This window comes from Dipodomys merriami, unplaced genomic scaffold (genome assembly GCF_024711535.1).
Source record: "Dipodomys merriami isolate MVZ:Mamm:240054 unplaced genomic scaffold, mDipMer1.0.p SCAF_137, whole genome shotgun sequence".
Taxonomy (NCBI): domain Eukaryota; kingdom Metazoa; phylum Chordata; class Mammalia; order Rodentia; family Heteromyidae; genus Dipodomys; species Dipodomys merriami.
In genome coordinates, this window is record NW_027202682.1 from 994,432 (window position 1) to 1,016,426 (window position 21,995).

General features: G+C 63.2%; 2 protein-coding genes across 3 annotated transcripts; one reads left to right on the forward strand and one right to left on the reverse strand.

The window, feature by feature from the left end:
- Window positions 1-415: 415 nt before the first annotated feature.
- LOC138825270 (post-GPI attachment to proteins factor 6-like) lies at window positions 416-12,823 on the reverse strand. The gene is made up of 14 exons (XM_070019666.1): window positions 12,343-12,823; window positions 11,850-12,245; window positions 5,196-5,373; window positions 4,896-5,103; window positions 4,665-4,792; window positions 4,308-4,576; window positions 3,924-4,240; window positions 3,529-3,619; window positions 3,325-3,448; window positions 2,915-3,051; window positions 2,278-2,456; window positions 2,058-2,204; window positions 1,161-1,277; window positions 416-839 (listed from the first exon to the last, which is right to left on the reverse strand). The coding sequence occupies exons 1-14, from the start codon at window positions 12,821-12,823 to the stop codon at window positions 543-545; spliced, it is 3,069 nt and encodes a 1,022-aa protein (XP_069875767.1). The 3' UTR covers window positions 416-542.
- Window positions 9,607-21,074, forward strand: LOC138825396 (peroxisomal 2,4-dienoyl-CoA reductase [(3E)-enoyl-CoA-producing]-like). Of its 2 annotated transcripts, none has more exons than XM_070019888.1 (9): window positions 9,607-9,660; window positions 14,791-14,859; window positions 15,635-15,686; window positions 16,725-16,860; window positions 18,377-18,501; window positions 18,581-18,674; window positions 18,847-18,951; window positions 19,255-19,460; window positions 20,873-21,074. In XM_070019888.1, the coding sequence occupies exons 2-8, from the start codon at window positions 14,855-14,857 to the stop codon at window positions 19,458-19,460; spliced, it is 723 nt and encodes a 240-aa protein (XP_069875989.1). In that variant the 5' UTR covers window positions 9,607-9,660; window positions 14,791-14,854; the 3' UTR covers window positions 20,873-21,074. The 2 variants fall into 2 exon arrangements, with proteins under 2 accessions (XP_069875989.1, XP_069875987.1); XM_070019886.1 differs by lacking the exon at window positions 9,607-9,660 and adding an exon at window positions 14,237-14,356.
- The last annotated feature ends 921 nt before the right edge of the window (window positions 21,075-21,995 follow it).

Genomic DNA, 21,995 nt, shown 5'->3' on the forward strand with positions numbered 1-21,995 from the left:
CAGAGCGACCTCTTAGCTCCTCGGGCCACTCCAGGCCCCAGCGCCTCCGGGGTGAACCCGGGCAGAGCAAGGCTGGCGCTGTCACATCCCCTTCCCAGGATGCGTGTGGCTCCCACAGAGGAGAAGGGGAGAGACCGAGGCAGAGACCCCGGGAGACAGGCCCTGGGCAGGCCGGCCGTCAGGGAGCGCACGGCCGGGACGGCGGCGGCGGGGCGCGCAGCAGGTCCTATGTCCCAGCCTCACACAGAGTGAAGGCAAAGGGGGTTCTCTACACTTGTAACCATCCCCAGGGCCACGGAGCACAGGGCTCCACCCCACACGTGGTGTCGGCAGTCTCCAGAGGCCATGGTAGGAACAGCGGAGCCTCAGACACGGGAGCTGGCGGCTTGGAGAGAGTGGGCGGCCCTCTCTGCTGTAGGAGGAAGCAGTCGCAGCACAATTTTATTCTGTTGGGAACCAATCTGGCTGAGGCTCTTCTTCCTATGACTCAGCTCCTGGTTGAAGAGTCCATCCAAGCAGCAGAGTTCCCTGAGCTGGCCGCATTATGTCACTGTGTACAGTTCATCTCGATCATTCCTACAGATCTGATAGTGACAGGGGAGCTTCTGTGAGCAGGCCCAGGGCTCAACCTGTTCCTCCCGGGGTGGCAGCAGGAAAGCCGCGCCTCCAGCCAGCAGCATGTGCCAGATGCTGTGTGTGTAGTAATAGTTGTCACTCGTCATCATGGAGGTGTAGATGGCGATGCCCACGGAGGCCATGGAGATGCCAGGCAAGAGGTAGAAGACCCAGCGCTGCCACGAGGTAGGGTAGCATTGGCGCCGATGCCCACAGCGGTACACCTGGAGCAGACAGACACACAGCCGTTGCTGTAGACTGGCTGCAGCCTCCAACTGACTAGGCCCAATGGTTGCAGGGGCCCCTCTGGGTCTGGGCAGCCAGAACCATGAGGTAGGCTGCATGGGGTGAGGGGCTCAAGGGCACATGGCCACACATCCTCAGTCCTCAAACCCGGGTCTCAGATGCATTACTGGCCTTAGCAGCCCTCAGCCAGTGCTGTGCCCCCCAGCCTTCTCCACAGGACTAGGGGCATGGCTGGAACAAAGGTCCTGACTCTTCTCCCAGAACCTGGGCAAGAGCATCTGTCTTTTCTCGCTCCTTACCCACATGGAGGACATGATCACGAAGGCAAAGAGGCAGGGCCCCATCAAGTTCCAGATGCCCCTGCGGTCCAGCTGCAAGGACATGGCCATGACCAGCGTGCCCAGGACAAACAGGATCTGGAAAAGACATGGCGACAGCCGTGTGTCCCCAGGTTTAGCTGGGGTCCTCTATACCAACCCAAGACTCACAGGAGCAGGCGGCCATGCACCTGCCATGGCCCTTGGCACTTCTGCCTGTTCTCTGGGGAGCTGCTGGCTAACTTTGCCCTGCTCTGTGGGCTGGGAGAAAAGCCCCTGATTGCTTATAGATGAATACAGCCTTGGTGCTTCTGGGACCCCAAGGTCCTAGAACCCCACCACCACGGGGTCCTGACCAGCACGCACTCCAGTGGTGCCTCCAGGACATCACCTGGCCTGCAGTTCAGAACAGACCCTGCAGACACAGAGAACACAGTCCACCAGTACCACAAAGCATTTCCACTGGCCACACTAAGCCCCTGTCATGTCCGAGGGCCAGGGATTCCAGAAGCGTAGCTGGGGTTTCTCAAGGAGACGGGATAGGGCCTTGTAGAGCCTTGCTCACTCTGCCCACCACCGTGCTTCTGATGTCCCCTTATTGCCCTATTCCTTCACAGTTACTGGTGGTTTTTTCCAGTGACAGCTACATACCATGTGACTTCTCCTTTCTTTTTTTTTAAGAGGTACTAGAATTTGAGCTGAAGTCCTTGAGCCTGCTAGGTGGGCCCTCAGTCACTTGAGCTACTCCACCCATCCAGAATAGCTGGTTGTCAGGCGACTCAAGCCAAACGCCCTTCCTGTGCCCTCTCCCGCAGCCCTGGCGTGCTGCGTGTGGGCTTCTGTGTCCTGGGAGCTCAGCTCATCCCGGAGGCCACTCACGTGTTTCAGCACAGTCTTCAGCCGGGCCATGCAGAGGATGGTGACCCAGGTGGATGCCCCAGAGCCCAGAAAGTCACAGTACTGCAGTGTGTCGTAGTTGAGGATGCACAGCATGGCCTCCCCTGGCTGGTCACAGGCGTGGTAGAACTGCAAAGCGGGGCGGTGAGCGCAGCCCGGACCTCCCCACCCTCAGGTCCCGGGAGGCATGGACCGGGCCTACCGTCGAGAAGAACATGGTGTACAAGTAGACGAAGGCTTCCACCAGGAAGGCACGGTGCACTGACACGGCGATGGGGGCCAGGAACATGAGGTTGCTGAGGGTGAGCAGGAGCGCCGCTGCCTTCTGCTGCGCCACCGTCTGGGCCGTGCCGTTATCCGTGCAGCTCCATCCACGCCAGCCTGGAGGCCACGCAACAGCCAGGGTGCTGAGCGGGGCAGCTGGGACCAGGCCTGCATGCGGGCAGGGACTGGACGCTTTGGAGCCCTTTCCTCAGGCGGGAGCAGGCCAGGTCAGAAGGGACAGCCGGCACCAAGGCCGGGTGCAGCAGGTGGGAACAGGCGTGGGCAGGGGACGGGGGAGCAGATGATGACAGAGGGAGCCACGTGTGGGCAAGTGTGCTAGGCCTGGGCAGGTGAGGGCCAATGTAGGGGCATGGGCTGGCCACGGATGCAAGCCGAGGTCGGGAGGCTCGCTCGGGATACTCGGGTCTCCCTGTGTGAGTGGACTATGGAGGGCCCGAAGGGGGGGTGGATGGCATTTGTCCTGGCTTTGCGCTGTGGGAGCACTCCGTCCGGTTCTGGCGGGGGCAGGGCAGGAACGCCAAAGGCGGCCGAGAGACGGCCCTGCCTGGACTCACCCGCCTTGCAGCTGCAGCCCGCATACACGTAGCTGTGTCTGCGGAGTAGGAGGCACTGGCCGTATGGCCCACAGTCATCCAGACAGGGTGTCAGGTACAAGGTGGTCTCCACGCGGACCCGGGCCTGCTCACAGTCCCTGCAGAGAAGGGGCCACGAGGCTGGACCGCCAGCAGCTTACAGACACACGCACGCCCCTGGCCGCGCTCCACCTCAGCCTTTCCCTCTGTCAGGACTGCCGTGGGAGGGGGAGAGGAGGGAAAGGGAAGAGCTCCTCACACGGAAGGCAGACGTCCTGGTGGCGGCAGGACATTGGGTCACTCCCAAACACCAGGCCCGGGCACCCAGTCATGATTCTGAACGCAGGGACTCGCCGGCAGCCCCGCACCGCGTAAGCCCTAGGTTTACATACCTGGGGCTCTCGGGGCACACAAGCTGCAGGGAGAGGTACCAGCTGTCTGTCTCTGGGTAGGGGATGGTGAGGCTGGCCGTGGGAGATAGAGTGTTCAGAGACAAAGGGTAGCCCTGGAAGAAGGCTGCACGGAGCGGGAACAGCGTGTCAGAGGGGGCCGGGAGGTCCTGCCACCCTCCCTGCCAGATGCGGCTGCCATCGTACCTGTGGTGCAGTTGAGGGAAGCGTTGAAGCGGAGGAAGGGTGAAGCGGCATTCACACAAGCGGCTATCAGGGTGCTGTTCGTGATCTCTGTCTGGAAGGGAGCATGGTGTGAGAGTGGGCTCCTTACACACACACCCCCCCGGGAGGCAGCCCCGCTGTTCACCAGGTGCCACTCTCTGCTGGCACTTCCCTCGATGCCCGCACACTCGCCTCGAACGACCCGCTTACAGGGACGGGGCTGCCCTGAGGGGCACCGTCCGTGCTCAGATCGACCGGTGCTGCCACTCTGCCGTTGCCTCAAAGTCCAGCCTGCTGTGGGCTCCCTGCAAAGCCAGTCCCCCAGCGCGCTGAGCCTGCACGGAGCCCCTCACAGGCAGCCTGGTTCAGGCCTGTACCTCGTTTGCTCTCAGGGTGACGGTGAAGGAGCCCCCGCTGTCCATGCCTGTGTCGAGGTGGAGACGCATCACAGAGAGTGAGTCCGGGCGCAGCAGCACCGTGACCCCGTCCAGGGGCTGGAAGCGCACGGACAGCACGTCCACGTCCTCCCTCAGGAGTGGGTAGGTCAGGAGGCGCAAGGGGCCACCGCACTCTCGGCCACAGGGGCCCGGGGCCCGCGGCCCGGGGCGTGGGAGCTGGTCTGCAGAGGTGTCATTGCTCTGGTCTGAACTGTTTTGCCCGAGCCGGTGTAGAGTCACCCTCCACGGCCTGCAGGCTGTGAGGACGGGGAGCTTAGACGGGGGCCTGGGCAGGACCCCTCCCCCCCGCTCCCGGTGGCCCACCTGTGAGCGTGGCCTCGGCACTGAAGGCTACCGACAGCGGTGGCTCGGCCAGGCTCTCGGCTACCACTTGCAGCCACCGGCCCCAGGGTGGTGAGGGCAGCAGAACGTGGCAGGAGGGGGAGAGGCTGCTGCAGGTCAGCACCTTCTGGAAGTTTCTGGGCAAAGCGGCTGTGCCCACCGTGAGCTGCACAGGGCAGCCGGGGCCGTCTTTGGACGCACACCCCTGCAGCTCCAGCCGGAGTTCCTGGGTGTACTCGGGGACAAAGACCCTGCAGCGAGGGGGTTTGCCGTGCTCAGGTTCTGCGGGTCTTCCGCTTCCAGGAGAGATTCCTCGGCCTTCCCCAGGGCCCCACTCACTTGAGGTAGGTCGGGCGGGAGAGGAGGGTCTTCAGAAGGGGCACATCGGGCTCCAGGATGGAGACCTCAACCATGCGCATGACCAGCATGTCAGGCTGGAAGATGTAGGCACAGGTGGAAACAAAGTCCTGGGAGAGGAGGGATGGGGGCAGGAGCGTCAGGACTAAGGGTAATGGGGCCGGTGGAGCCCAGAGAAAGCCAGCCGTCAGCACAGGGGGCCCTGCCTCTCACCTTCACCTCAATCTTCTGGGAGGAGGGGGGCAAGTGGGCGGCCACAAACCAATCCCCAGGAGCCGGGTGGGAGATGTTGACGGAAGTATTGCCCAGCAGCATGGTGCTGAACAGGGTCCTGATGCGGAAGGAGGCCCGCACGGAGGTGGTGTTGGAGAAGCTGGTGCCCAGAGGGTTGATGACAGGAGGGGCCCCGGCGCGGAAGTGCCTGGAGGAAGAGGACAGGCGGGACCACGCGTGATGCTCGGGCAGGCACAGCACGCGTGGGTGCGTGCGCGTGTGCAAGGGCTGGGCACCTACACGGTGATCTCCACGTCGGGGCACGCGCGGCTGCTCTCCTGGGACGCATGTAGCAGCCAGTGCAGCCGTGCGGTGTCTGGGGGCACACGGAAGTGGAAGAGCCGGACACTGCCGTACCAGCTGTAGAAGGACAGCTTCTGCGGGGCCTGGGAGAAGTGTTCGGGGACCAGGTCAGCCTCTGCGGAAGGAAGCTGCGTCAGCTGGAGTAGACACTGCCTCTGGGAGGCAACCCAACCCCCACAGCACCCGGCTTGGAGCCCCCGAGGGAGGGGAGGGCCTGGCCCCTCCGTGTGCAGACCTTGGCCCAGGGTCCAGCTACCTTCTGACCCCTGGAGGCTAAGTCATTTTCCCCTCCGGTGAGGCAGCAGTTGCTTTTTTTGCGGGGGGCGGGGGGGAGGTCCGGTCATGGGGCCTGAACTCTGGGCCTGGGCGCTGTCCCTCAGCAATTCAGCTCAAGGCTAGCGCTCTACCACTTGAGCCACAGCGCCACTTCCGGCTTTTTTCTTTTTGCTTATGTGGTGCTGAGGAATTGAACCCAGGGCCTCAGGCATGCAAGGCAAGCGCTCTACCACTGCACTGCCTTCCCAGCCCGAGGCAGCAGTTTCTGTTCCTTCCCTGCGGAGGGCCGCAGCCACTCCCTGGGATCTGGCTCTCATGCAGTGGCTTCCAGTCAAGCCCCACGCCCTCTCCCACCGGTTCTTCAGAGGGGCCCACCCAGGGCCCACCAGCCCTCTTCCTAGATGGCCATCAAATACGGGTTCTGCCCTACTTGAGCCCAGCAAATGCTGAGGGGCCCACCCACCAGCAGCCCTCTTCCTAGATGGCCATCAAATATTGGTTCTGCCCTACTTGAGCCCAGCAAATGCTCCATTTCTCCTCCCAGCATGATGGGCACAAAGCAGCCCTGCTGGACAGGTGCAGGCCCAGACCCAGCGTCTGGCTGATCCCTAGACTGTGACAACTGGGACATCGCTAGATCTCTACCTAGAAAAATACCTTGATAGGGGAGAAGACTCCAGTCCAGAAGCTTGGCTAGCCAGGGGCTCCCAGGACACTCACCCAAGCATGGTGGTACAAGGGCAAAGCAAGCGCCAAGGGGGACAAACGGCCTACCTAGACAGACCCCGTCCTGCGGACGCTCAGTACTCCACGCCCCCATCTCCTAGACATACCCCGTCCTGCGGCCGCTCAGTGCTCCACGCCCCCCATCTCCTAGACAGACCCCGTCCTGCGGCCACTCAGTACTACACCCCCATCTCCTAGACAGACCCCGTCCTGCGGCCGCTCAGTACTCCACCCCCCCCCCCCATCTCTAGGGACAGCTCAGGCCGGTGTTCTGTGTGCCCTTGAATGTTGTTCCTCTCTAGGTGTCAGACTCCCTGGGAAGGCCAAAGCGGACAGCATGTCCACTTTCCAAGGTTAATAAGTGGAAAAGAGCTTCCAGAAAAAGAACAGCCTTTAGGCTCCTCGGTGCTGAGTGCCCTCCACCCAGAAGCCTTCCTCTGGCCCCTGGAAGAGTGGTGGCCCCAAGAGAGGGAGGGAGAGCCGGGTGAGCAGCTGCTCCCCAGCCAGCCTTGTGACTCCGCCTCGCAGCAGTCAGCTGGCAGGGCCAGAGCGCTCAGAGCAACCTGGAATTGTGCTGGGGAGCAGGGACAGGGCCAGTTCTACCACAATGTGTTATTCCAGGCTTTTCCGTATCTGCTGTCCAGTGGGTCCTTTCACCAGGCTGTGGCCCAGGCTTCAGAAGCTGCTGTGGCCCCTCAGGATAACATGAGAATGGGAGGAGGGGGCACAGGTCCTAGGCAAGGTAGACCCCTTCTACCTTGCTACTCAAACATCCAGCCCCTGAGGAGCTGGGCAGGGAAAGTTCTTCCTGTGTGCAGACCAACCTGTGTACCCGCAGACCAACCCTGTGTACCCACAGACCAACCCTGTGAACCCACAGACCAACCCTGTGTGCCCGCAGAACAACCCGTGTACCCACAGACCAACCCGTGAACCCACAGACCAACCCATGTACCCACACACCAACCCTGTGTACCCGCAGAACAACCCGTGTACCCACAGACCAACCTGTGTACCCACAGAATAACCCTGTGAACCCGCAGACCAACCCTGTGAACCCACAGACCAAACCGTGTACCCACAGACCAACCCTGTGAACCCACAGACCAACCCTGTGAACCTGCAGAATAACCCTGTGTACCTGCAGACCAACCCTGTGTACCCACAGACCAACCTGTGAACCCACAGACCAACCCTGTGTACCCACAGACCAACCTGTGTACCCACAGAGCAATCCTGTGAACCCACAGCCCAACCTGTGTACACGCAGACCAACCCCGTGAATCCACAGACCAACCCTGTGAACCCACACACCGACCCTGTGTACCCACAGACCAACCCTGTGTACCCACAGACCGATCCTGTGAACCCACAGACCAACCCTGTGAACCCACACACCAACCCTGTGTACCCACAGACCAACCTGTGTACCTGCAGACCAACCCGTGTACCTGCAGACCAACCCTGTGAACCCACAGACCAACCCGTGTACCTGCAGACCAACCCTGTGAACTCACAGACCAACCCTGTGTTCCTGCAGACCAACCCATGTACCCACAGACCAACCCGTGTACCCACAGACCAACCCTGTGTACCCACAGACCAACCCTGTTTACCCAGAGCAACCCTGTGTACCCACAGACCAACCTGTGTACCCACAGACCAACCTGTGTACCCACAGACCAACCCTGTTTACCCAGAGCAACCCTGTGAACCCACAGACCAACCTGTGTACCCACAGACCAACCCTGTGTACCCACAGACCAACCTGTGTACCCACAGACCGACCCTGTGAACCCACAGACCAACCCTGTGTTCCTGCAGACCAACCCATGTACCTACACACCAACCTGTGTACCCACAGACCAACCCTGTGTACCCAGAGCAACTCTGTGTACCCACAGACCAACCCTGTGGACCCACAGACCGACCCTGTGAACCCACAGACCAACTCTGTGAACCCACAGACCAACCTGTGTACCCACAGACCAACCCTGTGAACCCACAGACCAACCTGTGTACCCACAGACTGACCCTGTGAACCCACAGACCAACCCATGTACCTGCAGACCAACCCTGTGAACCCACACACCGACCCTGTGTACCCACAGACCAACCCATGTACCCACAGACCAACCCATGTACCTGCAGACCAACCCGTGTACCTGCAGACCAACCCGTGTACCTGCAGACCAACCCTGTGAACCCACAGACCAACCCGTGTACCTGCAGACCAACCCTGTGAACCCACAGACCAACCCGTGTACCTGCAGACCAACCCTGTGAACTCACAGACCAACCCTGTGTTCCTCCAGACCAGCCCATGTACCCACAGACCAACCCTGTGAACCCACAGACCAACCCGTGTACCCACAGACCAACCCTGTATACCCAGAGCAACCCTGTGTACCCACAGACCAACCCTGTGAACCCACAGACCAACCCTGTGTTCCTGCAGACCAACCCATGTACCCACAGACCAACCCGTGTACCCACAGACCAACCCTGTGTACCCAGAGCAACCCTGTGTACCCACAGACCAACCAGTGGACCCACAGACCGACCCTGTGAACCCACAGACCAACTCTGTGAACCCACAGACCCACCCTGTGAACCCACAGACCAACCCTGTGAACCCACAGACCAACCCTGTGTTCCTGCAGACCAACCCATGTACCCACAGACCAACCCGTGTACCCACAGACCAACCCTGTGTACCCAGAGCAACCCTGTGTACCCACAGACCAACCAGTGGACCCACAGACCGACCCTGTGGACCCACAGACAGACCCCGCGCACCCACAGACCAACCCTGTGGACCCACAGACAGACCCCGCGCACCCACAGGCGCTGCCGGCGCCCCTCCACCCCGGCGGGCCTGGGCGAGGGGAGAGCCCGGCGGGTCGGACAGCGCAGGTCCACCACCGCGGATTGGGACGAGGGCGGCAGTGCCTGCGAGCAGAGCCGCGGAGCGCGGGCTCCCGGGGCCCAGGCCGGGGGCGCTCCAGCCCCGGCGCAGTCGGCCCGCTGGTCCTTCCCCACAGGCCGGCGGGAAGCCCGGCGACCCCACCGCCCGGGCCCTCGACGCCCCGGGGCCGCGCGGGGGGAGCCGAGGCCGCGCAGGGAGACGCGAGGACGCGCAGGGAGACGCGAGGACGCGCAGGGGGAGCCGGGGCCGCGCAGGGAGACGCGAGGACGCGCGGGGGGAGCCGGGGCCGCGCGGGGGGAGCCGGGGCCGCGCGGGGAGACGCGAGTTCGCGCGGGGGGAGCCGGGGCCGCGCGGGGAGACGCGAGTTCGCGCGGGGGGAGCCGGGGCCGCGCGGGGAGACGCGAGTTCGCGCGGGGACCCGGAGCCGCCCCTCGCCCCTCGCCCCCGGCCAGGGGAGCGCGCCGCGCCCGGGTGAGTCACAATCCCGACCCGCCGCTCACCGCTCTTCCAGCCGTCGCCGGCGGCGGGCGGGTGCCGGGCCGCCAGCAGCAGCGGCAGCGGCAGCGGCAGCGGCAGCGGCAGCAGCGGCCCCGCCACCGCCGCCCGCGCCGCGCCGCGGGTCCCCGCCGGGCCCATGGCTCCGCCCGGGCCCCGCGCCGCCGTCCCGGACCCGCCACGGACGCGGGCTCCCCTGGCCCAGCCGCACCGGCCGCCGGCGCCCCGGGCACTTCCGCCCGCGAGGCCCCGCCCCGCCGGGAGCCGGCCGGGCTCCGGGGCCCCCGGGGGCCTCGCGGGTGGAGGGGCCGCGGGAGACCGACGGGGGCCCTCGGGACGCGCGGGGCTGGAGCCGGGGGACGAGGCGTGGAGCGGGCCGCGGGGGGGGGGCGGGCGGGGGCCGCGGGGGCGCCGGGGCCGCGGGGGGGGCGGGCGGGGCCGCGGGGGTGCCGGGGCCGCGGGGGGGGGCGGGCGGGGGCCGCGGGGGCGCCGGGGCCGCGGGGGGGGGGCGGGGCCGCGGGGGTGCCGGGGCCGCGGGGGGGGCGGAGGCGCCGGGGCCGCGGGGGGGGGGGCGGGGGCGCCGGGGCCGCGGGGGGGGCGGGCGGGGCCGCGGGGGTGCCGGGGCCGCGGGGGGGGCGGAGGCGCCGGGGCCGCGGGGGTGCCGGGGCCGCGGGGGGGGGCGGGGGCGCCGGGGCCGCGGGGGGGGGGGCGGGCGGGGCCGTGGGGGGGGGCGGGGGTGCCGGGGCCGCGGGGGGGGGCGGGGGTGCCGGGGCCGCGGGGGGGGCGGGGGTGCCGGGGCCGCGGGGGGGGGCGGGCGGGGCCGCGGGGGCGCCGGGGCCGCGGGGGGGGCGGAGGCGCCGGGGCCGCGGGGGGGGGGGCGGGGGTGCCGGGGCCGCGGGGGGGGGGGGCGGGCGGGGCCTCGGGGGGGCGGGGGTGCCGGGGCCCGGAAGGGGTTCAGTGGTAGAGCGAGCGCTCGCCTCGCAGGAGGCCCCGGGTTCGAGTCCTCGGCACCACTTGAGCAGAAGCGGCCGGAAGCGCCCCGGTCCCGAGTTCAAGCCCGGACCCCCCCCCCCTCGCCCCCCTAAGGAAAGCAAAGCCTTGACCGAAACATCTAGCAATGGACCAATGGACACGAGAGGCTGCGGGGTCGCGAGGCCGCTCCTCCCCCCCCCCCCCCCCGTGAGCGGTGCGGGCCGGCGGCCCGGGAGGTGGGCACGGGGAGGAAGGGCCCTCCGGTGTGGCTGCAGGCCGCCCTAACGGGTCCCACCGCGTCCTCCCCAGCCACGCGGCGGGAGGCTCAGCACAGCCCTTGGCCGCCGGCCCCGCACCACGGCGGCGGGCCGGGGCGCGTGACACTGCGGACGTGCGGGGCCGGCACGTGCCGCGGCGGCGGCAGCGGCAGCTACCGCGGGACCTGGCCTTTCCAGAGCTGGGGGGGGTGATGTCACAGAACGTCCTAGAAGCACTGGCCTGCAGGTTACACTGGCGGCCTTGGGGGCCCGGGCGCACCTGGAATTGTGTGCGTGACAGGACACCGGAACGCACGCTTGCCGGGCAGTCCCCGCAGCTGAGCCACGCGTCCAGCTCGGCCACCCCGGAGCTTGTGCGTGGTCCTGGGAGGACCGCCTGGTCAGCGCCGGTCCCGGAGGGCGCTGGCCTGGATGGCAGGAGGCCGAGGAGGGGCGCGGGCGGGGCTGGCCCTCCGCAGCTGCGGGGCTCCCCGCACAGTTGCGAGAACTCCAGGCGCTGGCCGCCTCCCGGGGCGGGGGGGCTGCTCCCGCGTCGCCGCGGGCGGCCGGGCCTCAGTCCTCACCCGGCGCGCGGGGAAGCTGGCCCCGCGCCGGGAGGCGCCCGCGGGCCCGACGCGCTGCGCCCGGAGGCGGAGCCTTCCCTCCCCCGGGTGTGGAGGGCTCAAGCTCAGGACCTGCGCCTCCAACCCCGCGGCTCGGGGCGAGCCTGGAGCGCTGGGCTCAAAGCCCCGCCGGGGCTCCGACCTCCCACCGCCCACCGCCGTGCGCGCCCCACCGGCAGCCGCGACCTGCGGGCCGGGCCCCGGGGCGCCGACCACGCCCGCAACGCCGGGCAGCACCGTGGTCACAAGGCCGGAGGCGGGCGGCGGCCTCTCGCGCCCCCGCGGGGACCCCGCCCGGCGCCTCGGGCCGCACCTCCACGTCCAGCGCTTTCCTTCTCGAACTCGGGGCCGGCGCACACCGCCGCGGAGACCGCGCAGTCCCGGCGGGGTTCGCGGACACCTCGGAGTGTTCTTCGGGGTTTTAGCCCCAGTGGCCCGCAGCGTCCGGGCGGGAGGCGGCGCCGGGGCGTGGCGAGAGCTTGGAGGGGCGTGGCGGACCCGGCCGGGGGCGTGGCGAGAGCTTGGAGGGGCGTGGCGAGAGCTTGGAGGAGCGTGGCGGACCCGGCCGGGGGCGTGGCGAGAGCTTGGAGGGGCGTGGCGGACCCGGCCGGGGGCGTGGCGAGAGCTTGGAGGGGCGTGGCGGACCCGGCCGGGGGCGTGGCGAGAGCTTGGAGGGGCGTGGCGGACCCGGCCGGGGGCGTGGCGAGAGCTTGGAGGGGCGTGGCGAGGCTGAGGTCGGGCCTGGCGGGAAGGTACCGGCGGAGCAAGCTTGGAGGGGCGGGGCGGGCGGACTGGCCGGGGCGGGCCTGGCGAGGAGGTGAGGCCGGGTCCGGGTGGTGCGTCCGGCGGCGGCACTGGCCCCGCGCTGTCGCCTCGCTCGGGGCTGCCCAAGTTGGGGGAGCGAGGAGCGTCCCCGGCGGCGCCGCCGGCACAGGTTCGGGGCGGCCGGGGCTCAGGTCCGGTGGTCGCCGCTAGGGTGGCCCTCCGCGAACGCTGGGCCTCGAGCCGCCGCCGCCCTGCGTCCTCAGCGGCTCCACGGAGGTGGCCGCGTGCGCCCGAGCGACCCCGGGGTCGGGAGCGGCCTCCCCTCCGCAGGGGGGACCCCGGGGTCGGGCGGCCCCGGTTGCAGAGAAGCCAGATGGGGTGCAGGGAGGCTGTGGGGCTGGGGTCCGGTGCCCCAGGCGCCCTCTTTCGGGGGTCCCGTGGCGCCCGCGCGCGGTCTAGGCGGGCCTCGCTCTCCAGGGGCCCTCCGCCTCCTGCTTCCCGCGTCCCCCGTCCCAGACGCATCCCGCCCTCCTCTCAAGGTCCCTTCGGGAGCCCCGCTGCCCACGGGGGCGATGGGGGCCCTGGATGCGGTCCCCCCCAAGCAGGGGGCAAGGCCGCGGGAGGGGGGGTCCCGTCTCCGCCTTCGGCCAGGTGCGGCGGGCCGGGGAGGAGGCGGCGCGGGGCGGGCCTGGGGTTCCTGACGGGACTCGCCGATCCGAGGAGGCCCAGCGTCCACACCGGCAGGCGGGCTCCGGGCCAAGCCGAAGAGGCTGGGCGGTGGAGCCACCGCCGCACGGACCGGAACGAGTCCGCCAAGTAGGAGTCCGCGACGCGCACCTGGCTATCTGCCGCCGCCGTCGGACGGCCACAGCCGACTCCGCGGGGCCTGGGGCGCCTCGCCCGGGCCGCCCGCAGCGCGCCGTCTAATCACATTAAAAGCTGGGCCGGGTCGGCGGCGGCGGCGCGAGGCTCGCTGCCCCGCCCCGCCCCGCCCCGAGGCAGCGGCCGGGGACGCCCGACGCTCACTTCCGCCTGTCGGGGAAACGTCGTCCACGCAGCGGCCCCGCCAGGGCCCAGAGACCCGCTGCGGTCCCCAAGCCGGGAGCGCGCGGGGAGCCGCGGCGATCGTGCACCGGGGCCGACCGCGCCCGAGCCTCGCGCCTCCCAGCGCCGGAGAAGTTCTGGGGCTGCGCCCGGTGGACGCTGCCCGCGGGGAGAGGTTAAAACGCAGCGCCCCGAGCGAGCCAGCTCGGCTCCACTCCGGCGGGGACGCGAGGCGTGCGCAGCAGCTCTGAGCCCGCGTCCCCAGCCCAGGAGGGAGGGGAGCCCGACTGGGGAAGGGCCGCGCGGGGCCGCAATTCCCGCGACCGCCGCAGCCGCGACGCGCTTCCAGGGAGAGCGACGAGAGTGCGCCTGCGCGGGGCGCGCGCGACCCCGCCCCCGGCCCGCGGTCCCAGCAGGCCGCGCGCCGCGGTCGGCTGGGCATCCCGGAAGCCTACCGCGAGGGAGCCCGTGGCGGGGCCCAGGAGGCGTGGCTTCATTTCTGGAGGGCGGGGGCTAAGGAGGCGTGGCTTGATTTCTGGAGGGCGGGGCTCGGGGGCGTGGCTTGATTTCTGGAGGGCGGGGCTCGGGGGCGTGGCTTGATTTCTGGAGGGCGGGGGTTCGGGAGGCGTGGCTTGATTTCTGGAGGGCGGGGCTCGGGAGGCGTGGCTTCATTTCTGGAGAGCGGGGCTCAGGAGGCGGGGCTCGATTTCTGGAGGGCGGGGCTCGGGAGGCGTGGCTTGATTTCTGGAGGGCGGGGGTCCGGGAGGCGGGGCTTGGTTTCTGGAGGGCGGGATCCGGGCGGGGCTTGCTTCGTGGCGGGCTGGGGCGCGGGGCGGGCGCGGGGCGGGCGCGGGGCGGGCGCGGGGGCGGGCTGGAGCGCAGGGCGGGCGCAGTCAGTCCCCAGCGCCCCGACCTGCTGGCTCCCGGCGCCATGGCCCCGCCGTCGCCGGACGTCGAAGCTGACGACTGTCTCCCCGAGTACCGCCACCTCTTCTGCCCGGACCTGCTCCGGTGAGCGCCGGGCGGGGCGCCCGCGGGGACGGGGTGGGGGCGCTGGCCACGCTGGGGCCTGAACTCTGCCCGGTGTCCTGCGGGCTGGCGTCGCCTTGGGAGCGGTGAGGGCCCGCGGGAGGAAGCGTTTGGACATCAGGTGCCTCTTGATGACCTTCCTCAGAGCTGTAGGTTGAACCTTTCCTGAGAACCCTGAAAGTCTAGGAAAAGCAGCTGTGTGCACAACAGCGTTTTCTTTTCTCACAGAAGCACACCGGGTTCGGGCGCCGCGGTCGGGGCTCAGAGTCCTTCCTGGGCCACAGGCTTGGCACCCCCCCCCCCCCCCCGCCAGTCCTGGGGCTTGAACTCAGGGCCTGGGCGCTGTCCCCAGCTTCCTGGGCTCAAGCGCTCTACCACTGAGCCACATCCCCAGCCCCCTTTTTTTCTTGTTCCAGGGACAAAGTGGCCTTTATCACAGGTGGTGGTTCTGGGATTGGGTTCCGGATTGCTGAGATTTTCATGAGGTGAGCACTGTTTGGAAGTCCTTCCTGTCCTTCACCTCTGAAATCTTGCTGGTTCTTGGAGACACTGACCCAGGGCCTCCTGAGGCCTCACACCACTGGAGACAGGATGGACCATGTCAGACTCACAAACTGTCTCTTGGGCACACGTTCTGTGGCCAGGTCAGGGACACCAACGCCACCCAGTTGTCAGAATGAGTGTGGGAAGAAAGGCCCTTCTCCAGTGCCCCTCATGAGTCCCACCCCCTGGAAGAGACTTTAAGGCTCAGCCTTGCAGGTGGGCTGATCTTCCAGGTTGGTGACTTAGTGCTTGTGAACTTCTTAGCCTAAGTCCATCGGTGCTCAGGGCCTTTCCACATGTTATATGATATGCCCCAGCTCCTTTGGAACCTGTTTAAATAGGTGGTAACCCCATTGTCACCATGGGACTGAGTTTCTCCAGAGACGGTGTTGGAGCACACCTGCCTCAGAAATAAGGTCTCTGCACTTTCCTCCACGACCCACCCCAGTGAGGGAGTTTGCACCAGGGGACCGACACAGGTGTCTAGACCTGGTGGCCTTTTCCATGGCCGTGGTATTTGGGGCAAAATATCCCAACTCAGCAGTGGGCAACCCTACCATCCAGCTGAGGTCCCTGCAGAAGTACTCAGTCCGGTTCAACCCCTGTGCCCTCTGCCCGCCAGGCTTTAGTCCTTGAGCCCTACTTCTGCCTGAGCAGCCTTGGGAGGAGTGCACCGCTGTGCTGCTGTCCCTCTCTGACCTGTCTTTGGTTTTGCAGGCATGGCTGCCACACAGTCCTTGCCAGCAGGGGCTTCCCGAGAGTGTCCACGGTGAGAGGGCTTCTGTGGGCTGTCCACAGGCCGCCGTAAACCTGGGCTGTTGAGGGAGGGGGGTAGTATCCTTAGGTCCAGGGAATGGTAACACTAAGCCTTGTTTCCTCTCTGAAGTGGCCTCTGCTCAGAGTCCAGGCAGTGGGCCTGTGAGGCCCCAGGCTGGGAGGCAGCCTGGCCTCAGGAGAGCTCCCTGGGCTCACCAGCATTATCAGGGTCATCACCTTCCCCCGGGGAGGATAGCTGGGCCTGGGAGGAGGTCTCACCACACTGCCTCTGGTCTTCAGCTGAGGGCAGAAGCCAGTGGGGGGCTGGGAACGAGGCTCTGAGGCAGAGCACTTGCCTGGCTGGCATACGTGGAGCCCTGGGTTCAATTCCTTAGGACCACATGCACAGAAAAATCCAGAAGTGGTGCTGTGGCTCAAGCGGTAGAGTGCTAGCCTTGAGCAAAAGAAGCAAAAGAAGCTCAGGGACCTTGCCCAGGCCCTGAGTTTGAGCCCGAGGACTAGCAAAAAAAAATAAAAAATAAACCAGCTGGGAGCTCTGTTGTCCAGGGATGATAGGATGATGTAAAGGGGGGGTTGTGGGACAAGTTTCAAATGGCAGAGGGCACGGGTATCTTACCAAGATTCATCAGGTGCGTGCCCCAGGGACTGACCACTTTTAGGCTTCATCTTCTCAGAGGGGAATGTAGCAGCAAACCTGGGTCCCAAACAGAGTAAGCCTTCCCTGGCCTCCAGCTGGGGGAGACCCTGAGGCCTAGAGCCTCAGATCTCTGATGTCTACAGCCTTCGCGGGGCAGCTTGCCATTGCTCTCCGCGTTCCAGCAATGAAGTAACTAGTGCTCCCAGTATCAAAGGTGTTTTCATTTGTTTGGTTTTGGGGGAGGTACAGGGATGGACTCAGGGCCATACGGACTTGGTAGGCAATGGTTTACCAGTTGGGCCACACCGCTAGTCCCCACATCAATTTCTGGAACCTGCTTCTCTGTGCTGAGGCTGCTGGACTGTGCCACGTTTCTTTCTGTTCGGTGTCTAGGCTGCTGAGAAGCTGGCAGCTGCTACTGGCCAGCAGTGTCTCCCTCTGTCGATGGACGTTCGTTCCCCCCAAGCTGTAATGGTTGCCGTGGACCAGGCACTGAAGAAATTTGGCAAAATTGATATCCTTATTAACTGTGAGTCATGTTGAATGGGGCCATGAGCGTAGAACACGCTGGAGGTGCTATCTGGAGGCACTGGGACTCTTGTCCTAGGATAGGGAGCATATCAGAGAGCCTCGCTGCCTGCCCGAGGTTCAGCTCCAGCCCCTTCATCTTCCTGAGACAAGGCCTAGGCTCTAGGCCTCGCACCTGAAACTCATCATTTCTTTTTTTAGGTAAGGGGTCAGCACAGCTTCAGCTCACGTAGATGCCTTGTGAACATGACTGCTCCAAATTTAGGAATGTCCTTGTGTCCTGGAATTTCCACTTTAAAAAAAAAAAAAAGCCCTGGGCCTTGAACTCAGCACATGGTTTCTTAGCTTTTTACTCAAGGCTGGCACTCTACCATTTGAGCCATACTTCCACTTCTGGCTGGTTAGTTAGAGATAAGAGTCTCTCATATTTATCTACCAATGCTGGCTTTGAACCATGGCCCTCAGGTCTCAGCCTCCCGAGTAACTAGGATTATAGGAATGAGCCACCAGCACTTGGCCTGCACTGGTTATTTTTAAGATAGAGTCTTATTTTTTGCCCAGATACGCTCCTGGGCCACTGTCCACCTATTTTAGGGTTCCCAATATGGCTAGAATGACAAGTATAGACCACCGTGTCCATCTTCTTTTATTGAGATGGCATGCCCTGGACTTTTCTGCCCAGGCTATCCTGGAAGAGCAACCCTCCCAGTCTCAGCCTAAGTAGCTAGAATGACAAGGGCGAGCTCTTGGTGCCCAGCTCCTCTGTGCACCTCTGGGCTCTCTTTCCCTCCTTTGTTTCTCTCTTTGCTCCTCCGCTTCTTTCCTCTCTCTTTCCTTCCCCTCCTCTCTCCTCCTCCCCTCCCCTCCCTCCCTCCCTCCCTTCCTGGGGATTGAACGCAGGGACCTACTTGTACCACAAGCGCTCTATCACTGAGCTACTTCCCCATCTCTCTCATCACCTACATAAGGGTACCAGTCATGTATGGCATTTAGGGCTCACTCTGATTCAGTATGATCTCATCTTGATAACATCTGCAAAAATCTATTTCCAAATAAGATCACAGTTATACATAGATACCAAAGATTTGGACTTCAACTTCTTTTTTTTTTTTTTTTTTGGGTCCAGTTGTGGGGCCTGAACTCTGGGTCTGGGCGCTGTCCCTCAGCTCTTCAGCTCAAGGCGAGCGCTCTACCACTTGAGCCACAGCACCACTTCTGGCTTTTTTCTTTTTGCTTATGTGGTGCTGAGGAATCGAACCCAAGGCCTTATGCATGCAAGGCAAGCGCTCTACCACTGAGCCACCTTCCCAGCCCTCGGACTTCAACTTCTTTAGAGGATAACAACATCTTGTCTTATTCCTGTCAATCAGGAGTTGTCCAAGTACCGCCTACCCTATGGGACTGGGCCTAGCCTGGGAGTCGCCACCCGCACCGCATCAAGGTCCTCTTCCCAGGAGCTCCGCCCCCGAGTCCATCTTCCCAGGGTGTCAGCTCCTCTGCTGTCCACTACTCTGCAGGTGCAGCTGGGAACTTCCTGTGCCCTGCTGGCGCACTGTCCTTCAATGCCTTCAAGACTGTGGTTGACATCGACACCATCGGCACCTTCAATGTGTCTCGCGTGCTCTATGAGAAGTTCTTCCGGGTAGGTGCCAGGTAGGTCTGCTTCCGGAAGGTGCCTCCCTCCTGCTGCCTGCTTACCGCCCACCCTTTGTGTGCTGCAGGACCATGGAGGGGTGATTGTAAACATCACTGCAACCCTGTGTTTCCGTGGACAACTGTTGCAGGTGCATGCGGGCACTGCCAAGGCAGCTGTGGGTATGGACGCACCTTTGGCCTGGTCTTTCCCGACCATCCCTGGAGGCCCACAGTCTCCTGGAGGCTGAGTCCAGCTGTGGGCAGCAGAGGGGCCTGGCCTTGGCCTTCAGCCCCTCTGGCCGCAGAGCCACCCCAGGAGGCAAAGCCTCCTACCTGCCTTTCTTCCACCCAGATGCTATGACACGGCACTTGGCTGTGGAGTGGGGTCCCAGGAACATCCGTGTCAACAGCCTGGCCCCCGGCCCCATCAGTGGAACCGAGGGACTCCGCAGGCTGGGTAAGGAGCCCGGAATGCATCCGGAACCATGCAGGATTTGAAGAGCCCTGCCTGGCGTCTGCCGCTCAGGGTTTTGGCCTCTTACTCTGTGTAGCTTGGCCCACTTTGAAGGGCTCCTGCACTCTCACTGCCTGTGGGCACCCAGGCCCCTTGTCCCGCATCTCCATTACTCCATACCTGGCCACTCTTACTTGCCTTGAAGATACTAACAGTGTGGTTCAGGAGCTGCCTGGGATGGTGGGGCCCTGGGGTTCAGGGTGCTTGGGGCCTGAGCCTGCTGCTGTTTTCCTGGGGGCTCCCTAGGCAGGTTATGTGCACCTGATCTCTTGAGTCCACTGAAGAGGCTGGGGAGCAAGACGGAGATCGCGCACAGTGTGCTCTACCTGGCAAGCCCCCTGGCTTCCTACGTGACGGGGACGGTGCTCGTGGTGGATGGGGGGAGCTGGATGACATGCCCAAATGACATCCGGGAGCTGGTGGAGTTTGAATCCCACGCTGCTAAGCTCTAGGTAAGGTGCTGTTCCTGCCTTTGGGGTCAGCCCTGCCAGCACCCTGCCAGGTGTGGCCCTGTGGGCAGGTCTCTGCCCTGTCTGTTTGGCCACAGCCAAGGTGCTGCCTGGGGGGTAGACAGCAGTCCTCCAGGCTGAACAGGGAGGCGGGTGAGGTAACCCTGGTCTTTTCTAGTGACCCTGAACCCTGCTCCTGTTGGCGGCAGGTGCTGGAGGAATACAGCTTTGTGTGTGTGTGTGTGTGTGGAACTGGAGCTTGCACTCACGGCCAGAATGTTCACTAATCTCTATTTACTTTTTTGCTCAAGGATGGCATTCTACCACTTGAGCCACACCTCCATTTCTGGCTTTTTGCGGGTTTATTGGAGATCAGAGCCTCATTGACTTTCCTGCTCATCAGATATTTAGTCTCCTGAGTAGCTAGGATTATAGGCATGAGCCACGGGTACCTGGCACAACTGGTTTTTTTTTTTTAAACAGTGTCTCACTATGTAGCCTAGGCTGACTTGGAATTTGAGAGCCTTCTGCTTCAACCTCCCAAGTGCTGGAATTACAAGCATGAGCCACAACTGGTTTGGCATAAAACTGATAGAAAATACACGTCCAAGGCCTTCTGTCCCCCCACCCTCCAGTGGCTTACAGTCAAGCCAAATGCACTGGACCCCAACTTTGCAGCCCCACAACCTAACCCTTGCTTGAAGTGCCACACATGCCCTTTGCCCCATCCCAGGTTAGGGTCACCAAGCAATAAGCCCAGTTTGCAACTTGTCCATTCAGTTGTATGAACCCCGTTCCTAGAGTTTTGCCAGAAAGTGCATTTTTCTCCAGGTGCCGGTGGCTCACGCCTGTTATCCTAAATACTCAGGAGGCTGGGATCTGTGGATCACGGTTCAAAGCCAGCCCGGGCAGGAAAGTCTGTCCTGAGACTCTTATCTCCAGTAAACCACCAGAATACCAGAAATGGACTGTGGCTCAAGTGGTAGAGCGCTAGCCTTGAGCTGAAGAGCTCAGGGTCAGCACCCAGGTCCAGAGTTCAAGACCCATGACTGACCAAAAAAAAAAAAAAAGTATTTTTGCTTGTTTTTTAATTACTAGCATGGCACTGGTGGCTCATACCTCTCATCCTAGCTACTCAGGAGGCTGAGGTCTGAAGTTTAAAGCCAGCCTGGGCAAGAAAGTCTATGAGACTTTTATCTCCAATCAACCACCAGAAAACCGGAAGTGGTGCTGTGGCTCAAGCAATAGAGCACTGGCCCTGAGCTGAGTGGCTGAGGGACAGTGCCCAGGCCGAGTTCAAGCCCCATGACCGACCCCCCAAAAAAATTACTACTACTATAAAATACGTATGTGTTGGGCTTTACAGAAGACTTTACAAGGAAGATGATTAAAAAGATTCACTGTGTTTCCGTCAGGGATAGAGACCACCTCTCCAGATCCTGCGTCTGTCTCTGCAGCATCCTCTGATTCCCTAACCAGACCTGGAACCCCTCAACTTGTTTCTCAAGAAGGCAAGGTGAATCCTGCTCTGACATACTTTTTGGGGACACCCCCCATTGAATAAATCAGACCGGAATTTTTTCCCACAGCAGATTAAAATATAAAATAACTTCTTGACTTATGTTTTGAATTTATGTAAAATATCAATTGCTTTAAAAGTTCTAATTCAGGGCTGGGAAAGTGGCTCAGTGGTAGAGCGCTTGTCTTGCATGCATGAGGCCCTGGGTTTGATTCCTCAGCCCACATAAGCAAAAAGGAAAAAGCCGGAAGTGGCACTGTGGCTCAAGTGGTAGAGCGCTAGCCTTGAGCTGAAGAGCTGAGGGACAGCGCCCAGGTCCAGAGTTCAGGTCCCAGGACTGGACCAAAAAAAAAAAAAAAAAGTTCTAATTCAGCTGGGTGCCAGTGGCTCACGCCTGTAATCCTACCTAATCAGGAGGCTGAGATCTGAGGATCGAGGTTCAAAGCCAGCCCAGGCAAGAATGTCTGTGAGACTCCTATTTCCAATAATCACTAGAAAACAGGAAGTGGTGCTGTAGTCCAAGTGGTAGAGCGCTTGTCTTGAGCTGAGGGACAGCACACAGGCCGAGTTCAAGCCTCACTACCAACAAAAAATAAATAAAATAAAAGTTCTAATTCAAATGTTCAAAAAACTCTTATCTCCAATTAACCTCCAGAAAACTGGAAGTGGCGCTGTGCCTTAAAGTGCTAGAGCATTAGCTCTAAGCAAATGAGCTTAGGGACAGTGCCCAGGCCCACAGCTTAAGCCCTAAGACTAACAAAAACTGAACCCAGCGGCTCATGCCTGTGGTCCTATCTACTCAGGAGGCTGAGATCTGAGGATCAAGGTTGAAAGCCAGCTCAGGTAGGAAAGCTGCTGAAATTTTTTTTTTTTTGTCAGTCATGGGGCTTGAACTCTGGACTTGGGCGCTGTCCCAGTGCTCTTCAGCTCAAGGCCAGCGCTCTACCGCTTGAGCCACAGCACCACTTCTGGTTTTCTGGTGGTTCATTGGAGATAAGAGTCTTGGGGAAGGGCTGGGA

Coding starts and splice junctions, on each gene's coding strand:
- LOC138825270 (XM_070019666.1), bottom strand. CDS start 12,823: ATGCGTCTGGGACGGGGGACGCGGGAAGCAGGAGGCGGAGGGCCCCTG. Junction 12,246..12,342: donor CGGCCTCACCTCCTCGCCAG/GCCCGCCCCGGC, acceptor CGCCCCTCCAAG/CTCTCGCCACGCCCCCGGCC. Junction 4,577..4,664: donor TCCCGCCCGACCTACCTCAA/GTGAGTGGGGCC, acceptor CCCTCGCTGCAG/GGTCTTTGTCCCCGAGTACA.
- LOC138825396 (XM_070019886.1), top strand. CDS start 14,277: ATGGCCCCGCCGTCGCCGGACGTCGAAGCTGACGACTGTCTCCCCGAG. Junction 14,357..14,790: donor TTCTGCCCGGACCTGCTCCG/GTGAGCGCCGGG, acceptor TTCTTGTTCCAG/GGACAAAGTGGCCTTTATCA. Junction 16,861..18,376: donor AATTGATATCCTTATTAACT/GTGAGTCATGTT, acceptor ACTACTCTGCAG/GTGCAGCTGGGAACTTCCTG.